General features: G+C 47.6%; 5 protein-coding genes across 5 annotated transcripts; 1 reads left to right on the plus strand and 4 right to left on the minus strand.

Annotated features, from left to right (window-relative positions):
• Nucleotides 1-234: 234 nt before the first annotated feature.
• EsH8_II_000369 (Zn(II)2Cys6 transcription factor domain-containing protein) lies at nucleotides 235-1,897 on the minus strand (the record flags this gene model as incomplete). Its single annotated transcript, XM_083263667.1, has 4 exons — nucleotides 235-981; nucleotides 1,056-1,184; nucleotides 1,255-1,754; nucleotides 1,837-1,897. 4 exons carry the CDS (start codon nucleotides 1,895-1,897, stop codon nucleotides 235-237), a joined length of 1,437 nt encoding a protein of 478 aa, XP_083120989.1.
• Nucleotides 1,898-3,365: 1,468 nt separating this feature from the next.
• On the minus strand, nucleotides 3,366-4,826 carry EsH8_II_000370 (asparaginase; the record flags this gene model as incomplete). The annotated part of the gene is made up of 6 exons (XM_083263668.1): nucleotides 3,366-3,528; nucleotides 3,585-3,734; nucleotides 3,785-3,833; nucleotides 3,892-4,267; nucleotides 4,327-4,636; nucleotides 4,696-4,826. 6 exons carry the CDS (start codon nucleotides 4,824-4,826, stop codon nucleotides 3,366-3,368), a joined length of 1,179 nt encoding a protein of 392 aa, XP_083120990.1.
• A 2,684-nt stretch (nucleotides 4,827-7,510) lies between these two features.
• On the minus strand, nucleotides 7,511-8,795 carry EsH8_II_000371 (glutathione-independent formaldehyde dehydrogenase; the record flags this gene model as incomplete). The annotated part of the gene is made up of 3 exons (XM_083263669.1): nucleotides 7,511-8,274; nucleotides 8,341-8,499; nucleotides 8,582-8,795. 3 exons carry the CDS (start codon nucleotides 8,793-8,795, stop codon nucleotides 7,511-7,513), a joined length of 1,137 nt encoding a protein of 378 aa, XP_083120991.1.
• Nucleotides 8,796-12,434: 3,639 nt separating this feature from the next.
• Nucleotides 12,435-14,075, minus strand: EsH8_II_000372 (uncharacterized protein; the record flags this gene model as incomplete). The annotated part of the gene is made up of 3 exons (XM_083263670.1): nucleotides 12,435-13,547; nucleotides 13,618-13,771; nucleotides 14,029-14,075. The coding sequence occupies 3 exons, from the start codon at nucleotides 14,073-14,075 to the stop codon at nucleotides 12,435-12,437; spliced, it is 1,314 nt and encodes a 437-aa protein (XP_083120992.1).
• Nucleotides 14,076-15,613: 1,538 nt separating this feature from the next.
• EsH8_II_000373 (SDR family oxidoreductase) lies at nucleotides 15,614-16,990 on the plus strand (the record flags this gene model as incomplete). The annotated part of the gene is made up of 6 exons (XM_083263671.1): nucleotides 15,614-15,687; nucleotides 15,786-15,999; nucleotides 16,054-16,267; nucleotides 16,363-16,466; nucleotides 16,520-16,617; nucleotides 16,672-16,990. The coding sequence occupies 6 exons, from the start codon at nucleotides 15,614-15,616 to the stop codon at nucleotides 16,988-16,990; spliced, it is 1,023 nt and encodes a 340-aa protein (XP_083120993.1).
• Nucleotides 16,991-21,579: the final 4,589 nt, after the last annotated feature.

Genomic DNA, 21,579 nt, shown 5'->3' on the forward strand with positions numbered 1-21,579 from the left:
GAAATAGCGTTAACTATGTTGTGGCTGGGACAAAGTCCCCTATTGAACGTACCTGTTCACAACGCGACCTTAAAACACGAATGATATAAAGAATGAATGCAGTTTCTATGAGTTCTAAAGATAGTTTTCTATACCCACCTCACCATCACGATATGTTTCATCTCTGGTAGAAGATCCATGGTTTCTGTTGATACTTCTCCACTTTGGCAATCCAGAGTCAAATGGTATGGGCTATCAAAAGCGGAAGATAGAAAGTTCGGTTTCTAATATTTCGTAGTCGCTCGGACCAGTCGTTGCTGATATGAAACAACGCCCAAGACCCTCATTTGCAAGCAGGGAATTGTATATGATGCCGATGGGCGAGGCAGCAAGCATGACCGACCCTTCATTGGCCGAAAGCAGTTTTGTAGAACACCGCATCAACCTAAGGGCTTCAATCGAAGGCTGCCATCGGTGTTTGATTTCATGTGGCATGTATAGAGGGTCTGCTGCCGGTTTGAGAATTGATGGGCTTATGGTGCCGGGAAAAGGCTGCGGGTCCCGGACACCTGTGTCCAGCAGGGCCTGAAGATTCATGAGTTGGATGAGTGCGGCATTGTAAATAATTAGCTCGGCCGCCTGTTCTGACGTCTTGAGTGACAAAGATCGAGAAATCATGTCTCTGATCCAGGGGGTAGATATGTTGTCTGCGTCCTGAGGCGAAAAGATTTCAGTTGCTGCATTCTGGTTGGCATTTTGCCACTGTCGTCTCCAGTTGTACAACTTTGAGAACAGTTCCAGAATCTTTGCATGGGCCAAAGACTTCTCCTCCTCGTAGAGGGGCCCAGAAAAGGATCCCACGGATGTAGTAAGCCCGGGAATATCGACAAAAATATCCATCAAAAGGTCATGGGAGGTTTTGGTTTGAAACCTCCATGGGAGAGATTTCCAGCGTTTTTCTTCAAAAAATGTCCGTTCCTTGTGGTTGAAAGAGTTACACGCCTAAACAGACACCAGGTTAGTTTGAATAATCAGTAACATTCGGTACTTCCCGAACGTCTGACTGGGGTACCTACGTGAAGAGCCCTCATCTGACGGAGATAAGTTAGCATAGGCTCCTGCTGAAAGCACTCCGGCCCACACGACTCTATGATTCGGGACATTCCATAGTAATGAGGGATATTAGCCTGGTTTTCAACAGCATACTGCGTTGTTATTAATACAGACACGTCCCAATCGGTTTAGAAGTGGCGAATCGTATAACCATGAACTTACTTGATAAAGACTCAAAATAATGATCGTGAAAGCCCAACGAGCTAGCTCTTGCTTCGATTTCGCCAACAAAGCCGATTGTAGGGATTTTATCACCTGGCCATTGAGCTCATAACCGTCCGCTAGCATGTTTGGCTCTTTAACGGAGCTTCCCATGAAACCGAGTGCTGTCGCCAAGCTCCCGGTGTAGTCGACTTTGATGACGTCAGACTGCGATGATCCTTCTAGGGACATACGCAACAGTGGTTTCCAAAATGGGGCCCATCGGTAGTTGGCTAAAAGGTGCGAGAAAGCCATACGGTCACGAAAGGCTATCAATGGTAGTTCTGGAGGTATGCTCAGCGCTGCCGGTGTAGTCGCAGATGAGTTCCAGACGCGAGCCAGTTGGTGGCTTCCGTTGGGCTCTGCAACAGCCGCAAAGTTCTGCATTCGCAGAGGGGTTTCGTATCCCAGACACTTATGGCCTGATTTGAGGCATCTTTGGCAAGCCGGAAGCCCTTTGTCTTAAGTGAAAATTCCATAAGCATTTCCATAGGGTACCAAGGAGTAAGATCTGGGTCATCCAGGGGCGTTAAAACCACTCACCACACTTCACCCGTCTCCGGCGACACGTATGACAATAACCGCTGATGGGTGGACGTCCCATTTTGCACGAATAAACTATGCTGTAAATCGTCCTACTGCCAGATTTGGTAGGAATGGTCCAAAATATGTCCGAAATTGCAAGTTGCAACGTAATGATCTCGTGGCGCTATCGTGTTGCGGCCCAAATGCGCACACGGCACTTGTCTCCGCCCAAGGCGTAGTAATATCAAGCTTTTGCTTGAAAAGCAAATAAATAGTGATAAAACCAGTTTAAATCGACAAATTGAGTAATCGTAGCTGGAAACTGTTGGATCAGGCTGGCTCATTGAATCATCAGCAAATGAGTAAGCACGAGTGTGGTGAGCTGGAATTTGTGAGCCGATTGAATATTTTAGTCAGCATTGCATCTGAGCCTCATTTTCACTTGCCTCCTCTTTCCAAAATGTGTCCAATATGTTGACTAATGACCCAAACTTACAGTGGCTACTATTGGTGGCATTTGTGCTGACTGTGTCTCAATCCGGTAAGTTTGGTCGAGATGCAGCGACGTGCATGACACTTTCAGGGGTTGCTGCTGGGGGCTTTTGAACAGCCCATATCGGATCTTTCGAGCCGTGTAAGATACATGCTGACCTGCGTTCTCGGTCATATTGGTACTAAATATAATCGATTGTCATCTTCGATCCACCGCGGCTCGGGCCGAAGTAACCAACCAACCCCCAGTACAATTGTTGACTGAATGTAGGCGTTGGAAGACCGCGGGCGAAAGGAACTTGACAAAATTTTGGATCACGGTTCATGCTCCATCCTGGCTTCCATTAACATTGGGTCTTAATCCATTTTCAACATCCAGAGAGGCTTAGAATCAATGATGATGGAAGGTTGAGGACAGAATCTCAAAGGTTGTTAGGTTAGGCTAAGGAGTTGAAAATATAGAGCAGAATGCTGGGAAAGATCGTAATAAGTGATCCGAATACGTGTTCATCTACCAAAGCTTTAGCTCTAAGTTTACGGTGTCAAGAAGAGAGGGCCGCGGATAGGGCCGACAGTTGTGCTTGTAAGAATATGATAGAGGAAGGAAACCAAACCTTAGAGGTGATGCATAAAAGAAATACAGCTTCACTCGGGCATTTTCTGGGCCAACATCTGAATAGAAATTGAACTCAAATTTCAAATTTAAACAAATGGCAAACCAATTTTGAAATTCACGACAACATTGCTGTAGTTTTTGGATTACCCAGCCTGAATAAGGGCAGGCGGTAAGACCAAGGGAAGCGGCAGCAGTCGGGCCCAGGGATTTTACTTCCGGGCCGCCAACGGTGATATCTTCACAACTGCTGCTTCCGCTGGCTGCCTCTCTTTTCTTCCTTCTACATATCAACAACCATAATATAGTACTAGTTTTGCTCTTCGATTGATCTTTCACTAGTACAGGTATCCTTTGATACCAAGAGTAGTTTAAACTAATCTTATGGCTTTCTATTAAATATCCAGGTGTTCCCTTGATGCAAGAGCACGCATATACTCGCTCACAGGACAGTTCCGTTGTAGAAAGTTGTAGCCTCGTTGTAAACAGCCTCGCGAATGTCACCCTCGAACAGCTTTTGAATCTGTGTAAAGCTGTAGCGGGAGCCGAGTGCAAGTTGCAGTTGGATACGGGCATTCTCGCCGCGAACGAAACCAGAACTGATGCTGTGAAATAGGTTAGCTGCTGAAATCTAGAGACGAAAGTAAGGTATTTGACTTACATGTTGCGGGTCTGAGGGCTGGGCACAGACGCGCCGAAGAAGGGGCGGAAGGACGCGACGGTGATAACCCCCTGCGCGAACAGGGCGTTCGCGGCCTCAGTGGCGGCCGTGCTGAGGCCGCCGGGACCGACACCCATGATGATAATTCCCCTAAAATTTGGTTACCAATGATAGAGCCAGAGATTGGGTCTATCGCTTACTTGGCGCCATTTTCTGCAGCGGCGTATAGGAGACTGGCTTCAAAACCCTCTGCAAAAATGGTGAGTATCAAGCCCTCAGGGAAAGTCATAGATGACTGGAAGCTTACGGTGACCATAGAGCACCACCACCTTCGGTAGTGGCGAGGTTAGGTTGAACGGATTGAAGTATGGGCGGCCCTTAGGAAGCGAAGGCCCGTAGAAGTAGTATGGCTGACCAGACATGAACTGGGCTAGGTAACCCTGGTCGATGGACTGGAATGTCGACACGGTGTTGCCGTTTGTTTTGGTTGCGTAGTAGGCTGACACAATGTGGTCATTCATGGCGATCAAGGCTCCACGATCGCGGGACTCAAGATGGATGGCAGTCCTGACTGCATCGTAGAAGTTGGATGGGCCATCCGCAGACAAAGCTGAATTAGGTCTCATGGAACCGGTTGCAACGAAGGGCTTAGAGCAGTTCAAGGTAAGATCGACACCATAGACCTGGAGATGATAAGCTTAAAAGCACAGAGACGAATAACTGATAGTTACGTAGGGCATACGGTGTCAGCCAGAGTGTTGGTGCCGTGGATCATGACGGCACCGACAATGTCCGAGTTGGGCGTGCAGAGGCGTCCGTGGGCGTCCATGGAGATATTCAGAAAACGGTCGGAGTCAGCGTTCGCGCTGCCACCACCGTTGCGACCGCCGATAAAATTGACGACAGCCAGCTGAGCAATATCCAAAACCTCGCTGACGTTCCCAACGAGGGTTTCAGGAGTAAGACCCCCAACACCACCACCGTAGTTGATGGTGTCCAGGCGGCCGTTTCTCGAACCAGACAGAATGGTGCCATCGCCGGTATTGTACAGCCTTTTCGGCGAGTCAGTATTTCGCTTTCCGCATATACAAGTTTTTTATTGTGTACTGACATGACCTTGGGGAGAGATTCGTCCTTGTAGATCCAGGTCAGGCCCGTGCTCGGCTCCTCACGCTTCTGGATCAGCGTAGGGGACGCCCATGTCGAGGCGACAAGCGCTATGGCGGCGAGGTAGCTGAGCATCTTGAACGGTGTCTGGCCTCTGCGGTAATACCAGTGCTCCAAAATAGCGAGGTTATTGAGCTGGGTCGTATTGTCTCATGGCGGTGAGGACCTGCTCCTTTTATATGTGTTGACCTTGATCTGTAAAGTAAATTGAAATAATATCCGTGAATCAGGAAAACCAGACAGGCGTCTAGAAGTCCCAAAGCACTATTACAGCTTGCCTCCGGTCAATGGTTTCTTTCGGGCATGCCCTGGCGACCTCTGTAAGCTATCAGCGGGTTTTCAACTGCTAATAAAGCCGATATCGCGCTCTGGATAAGTCGGGATTGATAACGGACAAGATAGACAGACCAGTCGACTAGATATTACGTAGTAGCCGATCCTTTGACAAATCAGAACCACAGGCCCGAGCAGAAAGATAATAGAGACCGCTGCCACTACCTCAAGTAGCGGCTCCCGCGTGATGGTGATTTCTGGCAAGGCTGATGTCATCCTTCATCTGCCATGCAGTAAGGATGGCCTGATCAAGCTCCGTGCTCCTCCTTATCACCAGAAGGCCCAAGAACGAACCCGGCTCACCTATTGTGTGCCGGTCGCGGATACCCTTAGGCCATGATCGGTTCGTAGTCATTTGCCAGCAGCCAATTGTCAGGAACGCAATCCTACAAGATTCTCGTAATGTAAAAGACGTCTTGACCCCCAAGACCAAGATTCTAGTATAACGGTTTTGGATAAGGGAAACAGGTCTAGCATCGATATAACTGACCCCGGACTTCAGGATACTAGAAGTTGGCAATTTGAATGCCGTCTTGCCTATTTGAGAGTATCTCAGCTGTTGGTTTAGAAACAAACGCTGCATAACATAGGGCCGCGAGAGCAGTAAGCACCTGAAACCAGAAAAGTTTAAGTCTTTTTTAAAAGCAATGTCGGTACTTGTTCATTTCCGACGGAAACCAGAATGACGTAAGTTACCAACAATGCCATAATCATAGCGGAGATAGATAGCTTCGGGCATGTAGCCTCTAGTTGGACTGGAAAGATCCTTCAATTCTCCACATAAAGTATCATGGCAGACCTGTGATTCATGAAAAGAGAGAAGGTGACTGCTATATGGCTGCCGTCATCGAAAGAATGAAAGACTTTTCTGTAGGTACAGCACCAACCAATATATTGATGCTTAAACCGGATCTAAGCTTTTGTGGACAAGAACGGTTACATATTTTCGACTCTGGACTAGGGCGGGATGCTATTACAAGCCATTTTGATCTTGTATTCTTGTAGGCCAAGAAGGCTTGAAATGCAGCCTTGCTTTCAATTCGTACGAGTTTCTCAGCTCTAGAACGACAGACCCGAGCTCGAGGCATGCTCCCTGCTCCGTGACCAGCCCAGGATGGCATTGGCTGCCTCGCCATGGGTGCTTGTAGTCCCAGAGGGGGTACCTCGGCGATAACTTGGGGTTGTTCGAGCGAGTTCGGAGGCCAATAGATCCATGTCATATGAATGATCTCGGGTATGTGCCCCACAGGGTCGTAAAAAGACTAGCACGCTGTCATCCAAGAGTTTGGAGTACGGGTAAATTGATGGAGCAAAAGTGGTATTCGGTTTCCCTAAACCGATTTTGTAACTAAAACCCATGCTCACAGCCACATAGTGGTCCCACCAGCAAATCCGGGTATACCTCCATGTGAAGGTACAAGGCTTATCAGACGCCAGTTTTTAATTAGATAGTAGTGTAGTTGAAACGCATCGCAGGCTACCTTTGAGAGTTGAGAAAGAGGGTTATATTACAAGGCGCAGTACTTGGAAGTAGCGTGGCCATGGTGACTGGGTAATGAAACTAATGAAAAGATTTTAAAGATGCTAAATATAGTTTCTTCCTGCGTTGATTTATCCGCAATTACCAATAAAAATTCGTTTAATCAATAGCTCAAGCCTTCCACACTGGATTTTGTTAGTTCATGACAGGTGAGCAGGTTTGCATTAATTAGCCGAGGGTCTTGTCTTAAGTCCGGAATCCGAAGCCGAGGGTAAAATAACTTGGTCTCGACCAGGGTCTAATCTTTTGTTGCTGACCCAGCTAAAGTTAGTGTGGTCTACGTGCCGGGGTATGTACCAAAACCACACCACTAATGATAACAACTAATAACCTAATGTAGACGTCTGCATTGTTCCGGTCACTGGTTGACGCAAGCCTACTGCCTCGAGGCAGTGGCAGTGAAATTTTACAACGATTCCCTTGTAGACTGTTGTTGCAGACACCAAGCCTTCAATACCCACTGTCAGTCTAGGGCCAACTAGTCTCCTGTCTCGGAGGGTCTCCTTCAGGGATCCCCACATCATCTGAGGAGGTCCATTAAGCGACTCTGTATTTCAATATTTCTTACGGTAGCTGCTGTAGCCTGTATGTGTGATAATACAGACTCTCTTTCTCTGGCAGTGGAATACAGGGGCGACACAGCACGCTGGATGGCGAGTGGGTAAAGGGAGGTGCGAAAATGAGTTAGATTGAAGAGTTCAGGGAAGAAGTGAAATCTAAGGTGTTTAACAGCTGATGTACTGCTGAGATATATGAGATTGCCAGCCTAGCTCGAACTAATCCACCAAAACCGTTCCGGGCTGGAATGTACGTTGCTAAGACACAGGTGAGTGTGCAGCTGGATAACGTCCAATGCCGACCACAGGATTCAAGTGTCCGATACCAGTTACGGGAAGTGGACAAAGACCTTGAGCTCCTCCTGGTTGCTCAAGCGTTCGTAGTACTCTGGAATCTCTTCGATCCCAATAGAAGCGCTGGCCACAAAGCCCGGATGGGCAGCGCCGCGTGAAATGAGGTTGACAAGCTCGCCAGCGACAGTCTCAGGGTCCGCAATACCACCTTCATATCGTATACCTTTGATAAAGAAGGCCGATAGCGGGAATGAGATGTTGGCCGAAATCTCCTCTGCGTTCGGTGCGAGGCCTGTGTTGGGCTGCGCAAGATAGACTCCGACCTGACCGATGCCACCACCAGTTGCGACAAGTTCGATCATCTGCGAAAGAACAATATCTTGTTGCATGGTTCCGTTAGCGTTGATAGCCTCCATGCCAACGGCATCCACTGCCCTAATAACACCAAGTGGTTCGTAAGCTAGAATTTGTGCCACTGGGTCTGACTCCATGAAGTTGATGGGTATGGCTCCAATTGATGCAGCGCGTTCAAGTCGCATCGGTACGTGATCAATGCTAAATACCCGAGATGCGCCACGAAGAATCGCAGAGTATGCAGCCAGTAGCCCAACGGGCCCGGCTCCAAAGACAGCCACAGTGTCACCAGGCTCGAAACCAGATTTAGTCAAGCCAATCCAGCCCGTAGCAAAGATGTCAGAGACGGTGAGATAATCTTGCTCGATGCTAGAGTTGGTGGTTTCCGCGGTCAACGGAATGGGAATCAAACTCATGTCGGCAAAGGGAACCCGTGCGTACTCGGCTAGAAAGGAATACAGTGTTAGTGAGAGTTCGAAATTTAAAGCTGTATAAAAACAGAATTACTTGCCTTGCAGACCACCGTTAGCACCACCGAATGATATTCCCTGTTGAGGTCCGGTTCCAACCCCCATGTCAATGTGGCCAGTTCCCGCATTGTCTGGGATAATGACGTATTGGCCAATCTCAAGTGAGGACACACCGCTTCCGAGTTCTGATATATATCCAACTGTGAAAAGTTTAATGTCAACAATATTCTTCTACGCAAAGGTGCTAAAAAGGTGGCATAGTTGATACAGGACTGGACTTACTCGCTTCATGTCCCAACGCCCAGGGGGGATTTCCTCCCATATAGCCATGGTATCTGTGCAAGTCAGACCCGCACAAGGCTGAGGTAGTGATGCGAACAATGGCATCGGTTGGGGTGTTCATAACAGGGACGGGAAAATCCTGAATATGCACCTGATACGGGCCAGTCAACATGGCGCCGCGCATGGTGGCGTTCAGGGTAGTATTGAGAGCCATTGTGCAGGTACGAGGATGAGCCGTGCTGATCGGTTACGATGAGAATGTCTTTGAGAGAAAGAATAAAGAAGAGCGGTAGAAGAACCCGTCACTTCCAAGTTATATATGCTCATATGTTGGATTTCCAGCAATGTTTATAAACCCCCTGGACCTTGTCTAGGTTGGTCAAGCTCAAAATGGTTGCTTCAAGAAACGGTATTTCAGCCGTGACCAATGCCGCGCGTCGTAAACCCCTATTTTTTGGTATCTAATCCAAATGAGGTATGATTGCAGTGCCCAGCCTCGTGATTCGTATACCCTTGTCTTGCTGAAGATGGTTGCGACACGCTTCGCGATCGTCCAAGGAGGATGGATGATGGCGTTAGTGGAGTGTGTTGGTGGAGGAACCTTTAACTGACTCAAACCTCCTATCCTTTATTTTAACATAATCATTTGACATGTTCTATTATCTGAAATTTCAACTCTACATGTATTCGTTATTGCATTAATACACTTCTCCAGTATCCTTTCCCTTAGAGCGTCAGCGCAGACTGCAGGGTAATGAACATGATCAGCGGGCATTAGCTTAAGTAATTTCTATGAGAAAAGCAATGAAAATGAATGGAGAGTGAGACGAGTTAGCATTGTCAGTACATTGATGAAATGGGTCTGAATGGGTGGCGGTGTCGGAGCCACTTCGGCTTCAATCAATATTGACTAGTACGTCGGATGTGGGCTATGCCTTATCATGCTCTCACCTTCACTTCAAGTGTTACCGCTTAGCTTAGCCTGGCTTGGCATGTCCTCTTTCTGGATCCGAAGTTTTGTCAAGTATAGTGATCAGCCAGGAAATCGCTTGCTTTACTTGTCCCTCACCTGATGCCATGGTCAATTGTGTCGTCATTTTGTGTTAGATGACCTACTGGGAGTTGTTTGTCCACTCCGTCAATAGAGTATGTGCCCGTTTCCTCCGTAATTTAGCTGTCAGACAAAAGTGGTCAATATGTGGTAGATTTGCTACGCAGCGTATGTTGCAAGAGATAAACCATCGCCTGCCATGTATATTACTTTCAATTGAACTGGAATCAAGAGAGGGATATCCGTGAATCTAGCTTCCTTTGACTTTCCTAGCAAGACGTCTTCTCGAAGGATTGCTCCTTTTTTTTTTACAAGCGTCCGGCGGCATCAAAATTAAACCGAAAAGATCTCACGAACCGTCACGCACGAATCAATATAAATAAGTGACTCGTGTATAGAGAAAAAGTCATTTTGGTATCCATGGTTACTATTACCCGTAGCCACATGGCCACAATTGTCGACATTGCTCCCCTGAATGGAACCAAACACCAAGCCATAACCCGTTGACGGCTGTCAGTTCCAGGATCCATGAAGCACAACGATAAATTTCGAGGATGTGGTCAATTTGCAATCCAATGGGGCAGTTTGTCTGTCCTGTATAACTGAGCCTTGGATGCGTTGACAGTTGGATGCAGTGGGTGTAATCGAAGGTGGTGTTGGGGGCATTTATCAATTTGTCTCTGACAGAAAACTCGTAGCCTAAGATGACGTATGGTTCTATCGCATGTTGGGTATGTGTACCAGTGACGATTCTCTATGGCAATGCCGACCACTGATGACTAGAGGAAAACTCACAAATTCTTCTCGTTAAAAGCAAGGGCGATTTCGTTCTGCAGGTCATATCTCATCATACATCCTAGATTGTGCCCCCAAGTTGGCACGCTGGCGACGTTAAATACATTAACAATCACTGTTCCCGAGGCTTGGTACAGTGATGCCCCTGGGCTCAGCCAAAATTCCAGCGACATGGTCAGTAGTCCATTAATCAGTAAGTTGGACGGGTAGTCACGGTGCTAGGTCGTCCAGGCAGGAGGCAGGAATTACCTGAGAGTGCGCTTGTTTGGTTAGTGACCCGGTAGTCCTCGAATGATTCGGATGCTTCTTCATATACAGGTGTCGACCAAGGCACATGTAGGATACTGAAGGGAGTAATGAAGCGCATGTTCAGAGTCAACCATCAAAGACCCTGTAGGGTCCGTAGAGAACCGTTGCCCACAGACACACTTCGTCTCGTCGCTATGAGAGGAGAGTCAGTAATCATAATGAATCCACAATAGATGCCGGGGGCCACTGAGGTGACATTAGGTACGCTCCAATCCTGGGAATCACCTGATTGATCTCACAGCAACCCTAGAATATTTTAGGAGAGGACGTGACTCATACACTGCTGGTCATGGCAAGGCGAGAAGCCTAACGGCGGGGGAGGTCGTCATCGCGGACGAACTCGACGCCGCAAACCCGGTCCGGGATAAGGGCGCCGTACATCGGGATTCGCACCCCACAGCAGCCAGGCGAGCGGCGCCACCTGCCGCAAACCCGACGACTTTGGCAGTAACATGTAGGCTGGGCCACCACCACCCCTCCCACTCCACCAGAGAAATGAGACGGCAATGTCACCGCCATGTAAGCGCTTGGAGGGCGGAAGCGACCGACGAAGGCGGTGTCGTCTTCGAATGACTGCTTCTTTACTAACGCTATCACTGCAGGTGCCAACCAGTTCAACATCTCAATGAAAAATCAATTAAATATTAGTTAAGCGAATAAGATAATAAAAAGAGTGCACAATCCAGCGCGTACTTTGTGCCAAGCTCTGTCTGAATTCTTGCGACGGGTCATAGCCTCCGTGCCATCTGAAGTACGTCTTTGATTACAGCTTACACCGGCGCATGTCCGTCTTACGTTGCATCTAATAATCAACGATGACGTACCAGCAAGGTTAGATTATGCGTAACAACCAGTCTATTGATCTAGATTAATGCAACAACAATGTGCTCACCTTTCAGGCATGTCACCGAGATTATGACGGGGGAACGTGAGGTAAGGTGCCGCATGTAGCATCGGCCCTGCATCTGAGTATTAGCCAATGAGCATCGACAGAAAGCAGGATTGTTTCTTTCAGGTCGATAATGTACTACCTACATACTGCAGGTGTTGTATGCTTACAGTAGCTTGTTAAGAAATCCTACCTCACACGGTTGATCCGAGCAACGGTATGAAGGGTGCCCGCAGGTTGCAGGGGTTCACTTTTTAGAGGCAGAAGCTCTAATGTGAGTTATAGCGAATCGTAATCCCATGTCAAACTTTCTGACTCGGCGCATGTTCGCATGGCTACAAACTATGGATCGATTTTGCTGTCCCCCGACCATTTCGGCGCTGAGACGTTCTCCACTCAGTATAGCGGCCGGATCTAACCTGATGAGGAAATTTCTGTCGGGTTCGGATTCAGCTCCGCGTACGGATATTCAGCCCCAGTTTTGATGAAAGTCATCACCAACGTCCCGCTTCCGCTCGGGTGAGACGGCAAGACTACGCTTGACACAAATGAAACCTAGTTTATCATCGAGTACCAGATCGGCGTGTTTTGGTACATCTTTTTTTTGTAGCAACAGGGATGGACATGAATGATCACAGGTCAGGTCAGGATCAGTGTCTGGTTTTGCTTTTCGCGGTCGTGCCGCGCCTAACAATGGGGAGATTATGACCAATAGCTAAGGCTGCAGAATAATAGACAAGGGGGGGATACGGAAACCATGTGTTTGGAGCTACTATTCTGCAATACAGAAAAGTATGTCAAAAAGTGTTCTATTCAAGCAAGATTTCCTCCCCAACCGCCTCGGATAACCAAGCACATCTTCCATGCACAAAAGCTGGATCAGCACCCCTGGAAAGACCCGTGGAATTCAATGTGCCACTCTCTCCCATAACCAGCACGCTTGCATCAGATCCATATGGCTCGAATGGTAGCGTATCAGCTGCCTTTGGTGTGCCCTGCACTACAAAGGTGGCAATCCAGCTCTGCAAGATCCCTGCCAAACGGATTTCGGTTGGTGTCGTAGGTGGCGCGGTGATTCCTCCAGCTCCCGTCTCCGGTCCATTGTAGAACGTGTACGCCACGTCTTGTGCATGTAATCCCGGTGAGACGGCAAAATTATAGTTGTTAGTGAGATTTTGCAACCCCCATGATATGATAGGCGCGTTGCATGTGAAGGTGAATTCTTCGAATGTCCTGACCCCACGCTCAAATTGGCTCGTGTATCCAAACGACCCGTCAAAAACCGGGGGATATAGCACATTAGTGATGTATGATACACTAGCCTCTGAGATCCCGGGGATTAGGCCACGAATGTAAGTGGTATAGGTGGCGGAAGAATTGACTGTTGGGTCCGAAAAGAGGATGCCTTCGTTTGCGTTCGTCCCGATCAACGCGGTCACGGATTGATCGAACGCTCCGTTGGATACCAGTTGGCTGAAGTGCTGTGGAATGAAGGTGCTGTCAACCGACGGTCCGAAGAAGCCCTGTCTTTCTGTGCCAGCAAGGAAGGTGTTTGCGAAATTGAGGCTCGTAAAAGATGCTGCTCGGAGTTCATCCAATGTTGATGCGTTGACGGTTGCCATAAAGGTCTGCAAAACATCTTCTACCGACTGCGGAGAGGCGGCAAATTGAGTACCTGGAGATTGCGGTATAATCTGCTGGAACGGAACTGGTCCCTGTGACGCCCCATATGCAGTCAACTGGTATAAAGTTGATCCTCCGCCTGCAGACTCGCCCATCACGGTAACCCGGTCAGCAGATCCACCGAAAAGATGGATGTTTTCTTTGACCCATTCCAAGGCCAGTCGTTGGTCGAGGAGGCCGGCGTTTGCTGCCCCGTCTCTCTGCAAAGTAGAGCCACCCAAGAAACCGAAGGCGCCTAGCTGCAAAATAGAGTCAACAACTCTGAGCACTAAAATAACTTGAAGAAAGACGTGAGTACAAGAGGCTTACTCTATAGTTGATCGAGACGAAGATGAATCCGTCGTCTCCAGCCTCACGACTGGCCTGAAATATGCCGTCAGGGTTATACCGTCCAAACCCGGTCTTCTCTCCTACTATATAACCACCTCCATGGATCCAAATGAGCACAGGAGCTGCGTTGCTGCTACCACGTTTGTCAAGTATCGTCTTCGGTACAATCACGTCAAGGAATAAACAGTCCTCGGTAACGCGCGGGTCGGATGAAGAGACAGGTGACGCCTGGATCCCGGCCTGCTCCCGCAACTCATTGAAATCTAGAATAGTGCCTTGCACGTATGCCGTAATCCATTGGATTAAAACGGGGTCGCTGAACAGCGAGGCTGGCTGTGGGCAAATGCTGCCTACAGAACCGGTGCTGATGTTGCTATTGTTGCCCTTCACAGGAAGTGGCGCCCGAAAGCGTAGATTCCCAACGGGTGGTTGGCCATAACGAATATTGGAAAAGTTGTATGTTCCCGAGTTTTCCTAGGAGATATCGCATAAGAAAAGGCCAACTGCAGAAAGTAAATGTGAAAAGGGAAGGCGCGGATAATGCTCATACGTTGAAACTGATGGCTTGGTGTCGTCCCTGTAAGATCGAATTAGATCCTCAGCCTTGTATTATGCAGAAAGGGTAGATTTGTTTGCACGCACATAACCAAGGTCAATGATAGGGAGTGTCGTCGATTTATTGGTGTTAGTCCAGGAGGCAGCAGTTGTCCTCAACAAAACACCAAGAGAGGTGAGTAAAAAGAATGAAGCCTTCATACTTGTCGATAGAAGTTGTGTGGTGACTGATAAGTGATGAAGTAGGGAGTGATCAAAGTGAGGAATTGTTTTGATGTCAGTATGTTTTTGATTCCGGGTTTCAGTGAATTTATTCGCCATTTTATTATCTTAGTATTCCACTGCTTGCTTTGAAAATCTTCCATGTCACGCAGTCTCTCCTAGTGGAATAGTACCAAGGACAAGTGAGAGTCCACCACAAACAGGGGTGAGCTTCGCCACCATTAGCCTCGCACGTTATGGAGCAACACATACTGCCGGATACGTAACTCCAGAGTGGATATGGTAGATAACAAGGCTTCATGAGTCATATGCTAGATCAATGTTCTTTTCTTTCCCTCCAACCACCTTATGGCGGAGTAGCCTCGGCCTTCTGACCTCATGATGGTCCCAACGAGCTAACATCACTGATTTTAACAGTCTCGGGTATTAGCAGCATTACAGCCATACGGTAAGTTTAATGTAACGCATAAACTCTTCCAGCTTGCTTGGTGTGGTTATTTGTGTTATAGCCAGAACCTCGAAATGTTTGGTTAGGAATTAAAAAAGGTGTATTAACAGGTGCTAGTCGCCCTTGCATACTGTGTTTAATACATAGCCTGTAACCTACTTACCATGTCAGAGTGGATCTAATGGATGAAGAGGCCGAAGTAGTGATCGTCATAATTGATGTTCTTGTCTACCTCCATCCTCAGGCGGAGGCGGTCTACTTCGCCGCACCCCCTCCACCGCCCCAGCAGCAGAATATTGTCATCGTGGGCTCAACTTCTAATGCGGCATCAACCAAAAAGGACGGCCAATTTAATAAAACTGACCATATTTTAATATCTATTCAAATACTAAAAGAACGGGGGAGCCAGCAAATACCATCGCGATACACGAAAGGAACGTGGTTGGTATTTTACTGAAACTTAAAACTCAGCGGTGTCACTAACACGACGTACTCGTTCCATATTCGGACAGAGGGCCCCCTCGGATATATCGGCATTTCAAATCAATATCGGTGTTACCGGATTTACTCTTACTGGAACCGAAACCGAAATCTGAATGAGTATGAACCGTGCTGTGCCCAATGCGTTACACTTCTACCAACCACTTGCATCCTTGTACCTACTTAGGAGGTCACCCAATGATTATTTATATTTTGGTCTTCCTCTTCAGCTAAATCGGCCTGGTTTACCATCACAACCAAAACGACACAATGACTAGGACTCTCCTGACTGGCGGCAGCGGCTTTGTTGCAGCTCATATCCTGAATCTTCTTCTGGAGCGCGGGTAAGTCCCAACTGATCTAGATGCTGCTAATTTGTGCTCTGATATTTTATGGACGGCTTGGGCTGCACAACATGGGCGAAGCTAATATTGTGCTACAGACATTCCGTTGTAACCACAGTGCGAAGCCAACAGAAAGCCGAGGAGATCAGGAAGGCGCATCACGACTATGGGAAAGAATTCCTCGATTTTGTCATTGTTGAAGATGTCTCAAGTCCCGATGCTTTTGCAAAAGCTATAATCTCGGATCCACCCTTTGAAGCTGTCATCCACACGGCTAGCCCCTTTCACTTCAACGTCACCGACATCCAAAAGGTTTCTTCTCCGATGCTATTCCAATTCGTCAACTTTATCGCTGACATACCGAAGCAACTTATCGACCCGGCTGTTCTTGGTACCACGGGAATTCTCCACGCTATCAAAGCAAGTGCACCTACAGTCAAGAAAGTAGTCATAACATCTTCCTTCGCTGCGTTGGTCAATCCAGGTAATGGGAACTGGCCGGAGCACACTTATTCGGAGGGAGACTGGAACCCCGTCACGCTCGAAGAAGCCTTGAGGGACCCCGGCACCGGCTACAGAGGTACGATACACCTAGATCTATACGTTATAAAACTCTCGGGAACTGTTGAACCCACTCGGGATAAAGCCTGAATGAAATTCTGATTCGGTTTATAGCGAGTAAGACCTTTGCAGAGAAGGCTGCCTGGGACTTCTTGAAGAACGAGCGTCCTAGTTTCGATCTCTCTACCATCGCCCCGCCCTTGATCTTGGGCCCTGTTGTAAGTTCTCTTCTCACATTCTAGTCTCATAGCATCTGCTGAGTAGATTATAGGTAAACCATCTGAGTTCACTTCAGACCCTGAACACTTCCAATCAGTTTCTCAGAGCCGTCATCAGTGGGCATGCGAAAGAACGAATCCCGGATAGCCCGTAAGTAAACAACCATCCCCAGCATGCCTACTCTTAAACTAACTATGTCCGAAGTGGGTATCTCTGGGTGGATGTCCGCGATGTAGCACTTGCCCATGTCAAGGCTATGGAGCTCCCAGAAGCGTCAAACAAGAGGTTTTTTGCCGCAGCAGGTTACTTCAACAGCAGACAGGTTGTGGGCTTGATCCGCAAGAACTTTCCAAGGTATAAGTCTGCGCTACCGGACGAATCGGTCCAAGGAGGTGATTTCCCCGAGGCAGGACTTTTCAAGATCGATGTCACTCGTAGCACTGAGTTGCTGGGAATTAAGTACAGGTCCTTGGAATATTGTGTGGTGGATACGGTTACTTCTTTTGAAGCTGTAGAGGCATGATTAACTGTATCAAGACTTCGAACAGACAGAAACAAAGCAAATATCTTTGAAATTGATGAAGAAATCTGGTCACCGTGTTTGCAGTAACTCATGTCCATTGTTTCTAATTATGGGAATGGGCGCTTCAAAGCAATGAGAAGTCTAGTATGTTCTGCCCCAACATAGATCTGCCTTTAAGCAATGGCTGGAAGTTCTATCTGAAGCCAAGTGCCTTTCCCTACGATGTGTTTCTATCATGGCTCTTGATACTAGCTCAGGCATAGCTCAGTGGCCCTTGGGCAGTTACTGTTGGATTACGTGACCAGAATACGGGCGGGCGGTCAGCAGCAGCTGCCGACCGCCGGCCGCGGCAGCGGCCGCAGCAGCGGAGCGCGGAGATTACGTCTCCGGGCTGCCAACAGCTATTCTACACTTCCGCTGCTGCCGCTGCCAACCTCCTACTTTCTCTTCTACATACCGATTTACAGCTTCCGAATATACCATATTGATATTCGGCGAGCTCCAGCCCATACGGGCAGTCCTGTTGTATACGACAGATACCCTGTGATTCCAACAGTTACTGTAGTGCATGCAAGTCAACTGGAGTGCTTACGTCAGAGATACCCTCTGACTTATTCACCTTTTGGATGATCCTTCTGGGTGAAACATATTAAATAACCCGACGACCACAAAAATCAGTGTTGCATCGATAACACAGAGGTAGACTTCTCTAGCCAATAGTGACCCATCGCTACCTCCGAGAAAATGCTGAATATCGAGTGTTCTGGAGAGAATAGAATCTGAGATGTGTAAAATACCACCTAAAAGATTGTACTTCTCATCGGATTCGTGATTCATGAATTATGGTGTGCATCTCCAGTGCGCTGTGCTTCTACTCAATCTTAGGCAGCAGCTATCCCATCCATGTAGAATGCAGGGTGGTATTCTCGGATCCCCAACTAAGGCCGCCAGTCTCCGGCATTGACTTTCTATTGCGGAGCGGAGGTATGGGATCAGTTGGATATGCCAAATGAGCAACTGTAGAAACAATTACCCGTCCATGCAGGGGGTTAGATGACCCTGTGTTTTGACCTAGACTGACGTAGTACGCTAGTGTTAAACCATGTAGGATATTGTACGGCTAACGAACGTACTTCGTAATAACCTCGTAGGACAACTCTGTAATGTGGGTCGTTTCAAGGCCCACGAGTTTCGGGGCTGAACAAGCCGCATTCGGTGGCCCCGCTGACTCGTGCCAAATGTTTAAGTAGGTGGACCGTCTCGACTCCGAGACCCACGCGAATGTCTTATCATATAAACCTCTCATCGGACCTGGCAGAGCTTGTGTTCAAGGCATCCAACACTGTCGTCCAAATGGCAAGGGCAGGACATAGGAAGTCTCGTTACGGCTGTTCTAGCTGCAAAAGGAGGAGGGTTAAGGTGAGTCGATTTGGAGGCACCCTTCCAGCGATACTATTTGTGATGATGCTTATCATGACGATCATGACGGGTGATCAAACACTGACACCAACTTCATCAGTGTGACGAGAAGCGCCCATGCAGTGCTTGCATCAAATACAACTTCATATGCAGTCTGATCCCCGCTTCGGAGGAAACTTTTGCCACCAGCGATCCCAATCCGAACCTGAGATCAGAAAATTCGGGGAATCTTGCACGGGCCGCCGTCATCCGCAGGCCCACCCGCAAGCCTTTATCATTCCGCACCACAGTATTTCACCGACCACTGTCTAATTACGGATCTCATCTCCGCACTTCCAGCCCTGATGTAGGACTTGGCTTTCAACCTTCATATCCGAATGGCTGGACCACGGACCTGGGCCTGATGAACCACTATACTTCTCTTACCTCCACGACCCTCCCTGGGCCCGTTCAGCATCTTTGGCAGAATGAGATACCAAGGGAGGCTGTTGCGTACCCGTTCCTCATGCACCAGATCCTCTCCATGGCATCCTTCCACCTGGCAAGCTTGGATTCGTCTCGAGCCCAGACCTACCTCTCCCGGGCATTCCACCACCAACAATACGCAATCTGCGGAATCAAGGAAGAAGTCATTAATATTACTCCTACTAACTGCCATGCTCTCTTCATAGCATCGTCGTTATTATTCTTCGGTGCGTTCGCTACGACAACCCAAACAATAGCCAAGCCCTTCCAGCGAGAACTGGAAAATATGTTACACATATTTACTTTTATCCGAAGCAGTAGTGTTATTCTAAGCCCGTCTAAGAATGACCTCCGACAGGGGGTATTCGGCGGGCTCATGCAGTTTAGTTCGCCTCCAAAACAAACGAGGCTGTTGAGTTTGCTATTGAAGAGGCTTCCTCACGTCAGCGAGAGCTTCGCTGCAGACAGCTTTATAAGTCGCGAGGCAAAGGTGCTGGTGGAGGAGGCAATTCATGGTTTACGGGAGAGTGTTATCGAAGCTAGGTTTAAAGCCGCCGAGCTAACTGTCACTCTTGTTTGGCCTCAGACCCTTAGCGATGGCTTTCTCAAACTACTACGCGTACACAACAGAGCTGCCCTCGTCGTGCTCGCACATTACTGCATAGTTCTCCACGCCGCAGGGTTAGAGTTCTGGTTTGTAAAAGGCTGGGGAAGTCGGATTATTGATGCTGTTGCTGAATCTCTTGGGCCTGGCTGCCACGATGCAATTCAGTGGCCGCTGGGGCTGATTAAATCGTGATTTTTGGATCGCTTGGGTAGGATAGACTGCCTCAGCGGAGTTTGTCTCTCGACTCTTGACAATGGCAAAGACATTATGCATAAACATTGAACCTGAAGTAACGTAATTTACATGCTGCTCTTGGGCTAACTGCCTCTCTCTAGATCTTCATGTACAGTCCTGTAATCCTTGCATATCTTCGGTCGCACTGTCTTCGTATCTAGTGGTCGACAGACCGTTATCGACATGAAGGCTAGGCGACGGGGATTTCTGCGGCAACTTTAGGTAATAGAGCGTTGCTCTAAAAGCGATTAAATTTATTGTTTTTTTTTTGTGCACTCGTAGAATTTCGCTCAGACGGAACAGCGTTGTAACGGGAAAGCTGGTGTTGAAGGCAGAGTTATATAAGGCGGACAGACTACTGCCTGCCAGCCTAAAATAATGTTATCAATACACATGCTACTATGATTATAATGCAGCTTGGACTTCCAATCATCATCTATGCAGTCACATACATCTCCTAAATAAGGAGAATTTGGCGAACCCTTGGCGATAGATCTAACAGGCAATCAGGTGTTGATAGGTGCGTATTCACGGTTATGCGTAATGATGAAGACCATGATTTTTAGGGTTTTCTTTTCTGTATCTAGGACTAATTGATCAGGAAAATAATAGGCATAGTTGAAGAAAACATTAAGACGCATGTTAATTGCTCTAGCAGTGATTTACAGCATCACAGTGTCTCACAATCAACAAGTAGGGCACAGCAGGTAATACAGTTGATGCACGTTACTTTACGCTTATTCGAAATCAGCTGCCTCATTATAACAATTACCAACCCAATGAGGCAAGCTCCACTGTCAATTTACGGAAGGCGGCATTTCCTAGAAGGTTTCCCGGAAACTGTAACTGAACTAGGCTGCCAGCAGCCGATCCATTCACGAATTTCGAGTTGCTCAACAACTTAAGAATAAATAACATCAACAGAGTTCCGGCTTACAGCACGATGATTTAATTGTAACTCTAAGTGATCTCTTGGAGAATCATACTGCATTGAAATGTATGTTCAGTACATATGTGTTCGCCCACCCTTTGATGTGTTTTAGGGCAATCGCCGACGCCCGGACATTCACCAGAGCACCGCCAACTTTTATAATATAGCCGAAAGATTTGAAGTCAGATAGTAGATGAAGCTTTTCAAAAATTCTATTACTACTACGAGTGTATGATTCAGATGGATAGACTTTATCGTTGCATGTTAGGAACATCATTGACTAATCGATTATTGGAATTGTCTGGAACTTGAGCGAGGACAGGTGTGCCCTGCGGAACCTAATAGTGTACCACGCATACAGTAATACTGCGGCTTGGTATCTGAAGCTCCAAATTCTATTTGAGAGGGCGTTTTTGGAGATCGCCGTAGATACGCATATCTTTCACGTTTCCCAGAACCTAAACATCCACTTCTTGCGTAGTATACGGGGATTTGTTGTAATTACACTAGTTAACCTATTGTAACTCATTTCGATCTTAGACGAATAAGAGGCTCTCGTTTTTAATTACCATCTGTACGAGAGTGGAGAAACTGGGTGCTGTTGGCTGCAATTGCAATATCTTATACTTTGTGAGGTTACTTCGCACAAACTCAACTTCCGTAATTGCAAGGACGCATCCCGCACGACCCGATGCCATGGAAGGTATCCCCACGCAAGGCATTTTCATAAAGCCATACCCATTAAAGCTCCGCTCTCCATCATTTCTCACGTATTTGTATTCTGAGTTGTCAATGGAACAGTCTATAAATTATGAAGTCAATACTACAAAGGCTTCTGGTCGGTAGTTCTGCTGTCCGCGCAGCTTCGTTCCAGCATTCTCAAGTCAGGACATTTGATACTACCTATGATTACATTATTATTGGTGGCGGCAC

Source organism: Colletotrichum jinshuiense, chromosome 2 (assembly GCF_051148585.1).
Source record: "Colletotrichum jinshuiense chromosome 2, complete sequence".
NCBI lineage: Eukaryota > Fungi > Ascomycota > Sordariomycetes > Glomerellales > Glomerellaceae > Colletotrichum > Colletotrichum jinshuiense.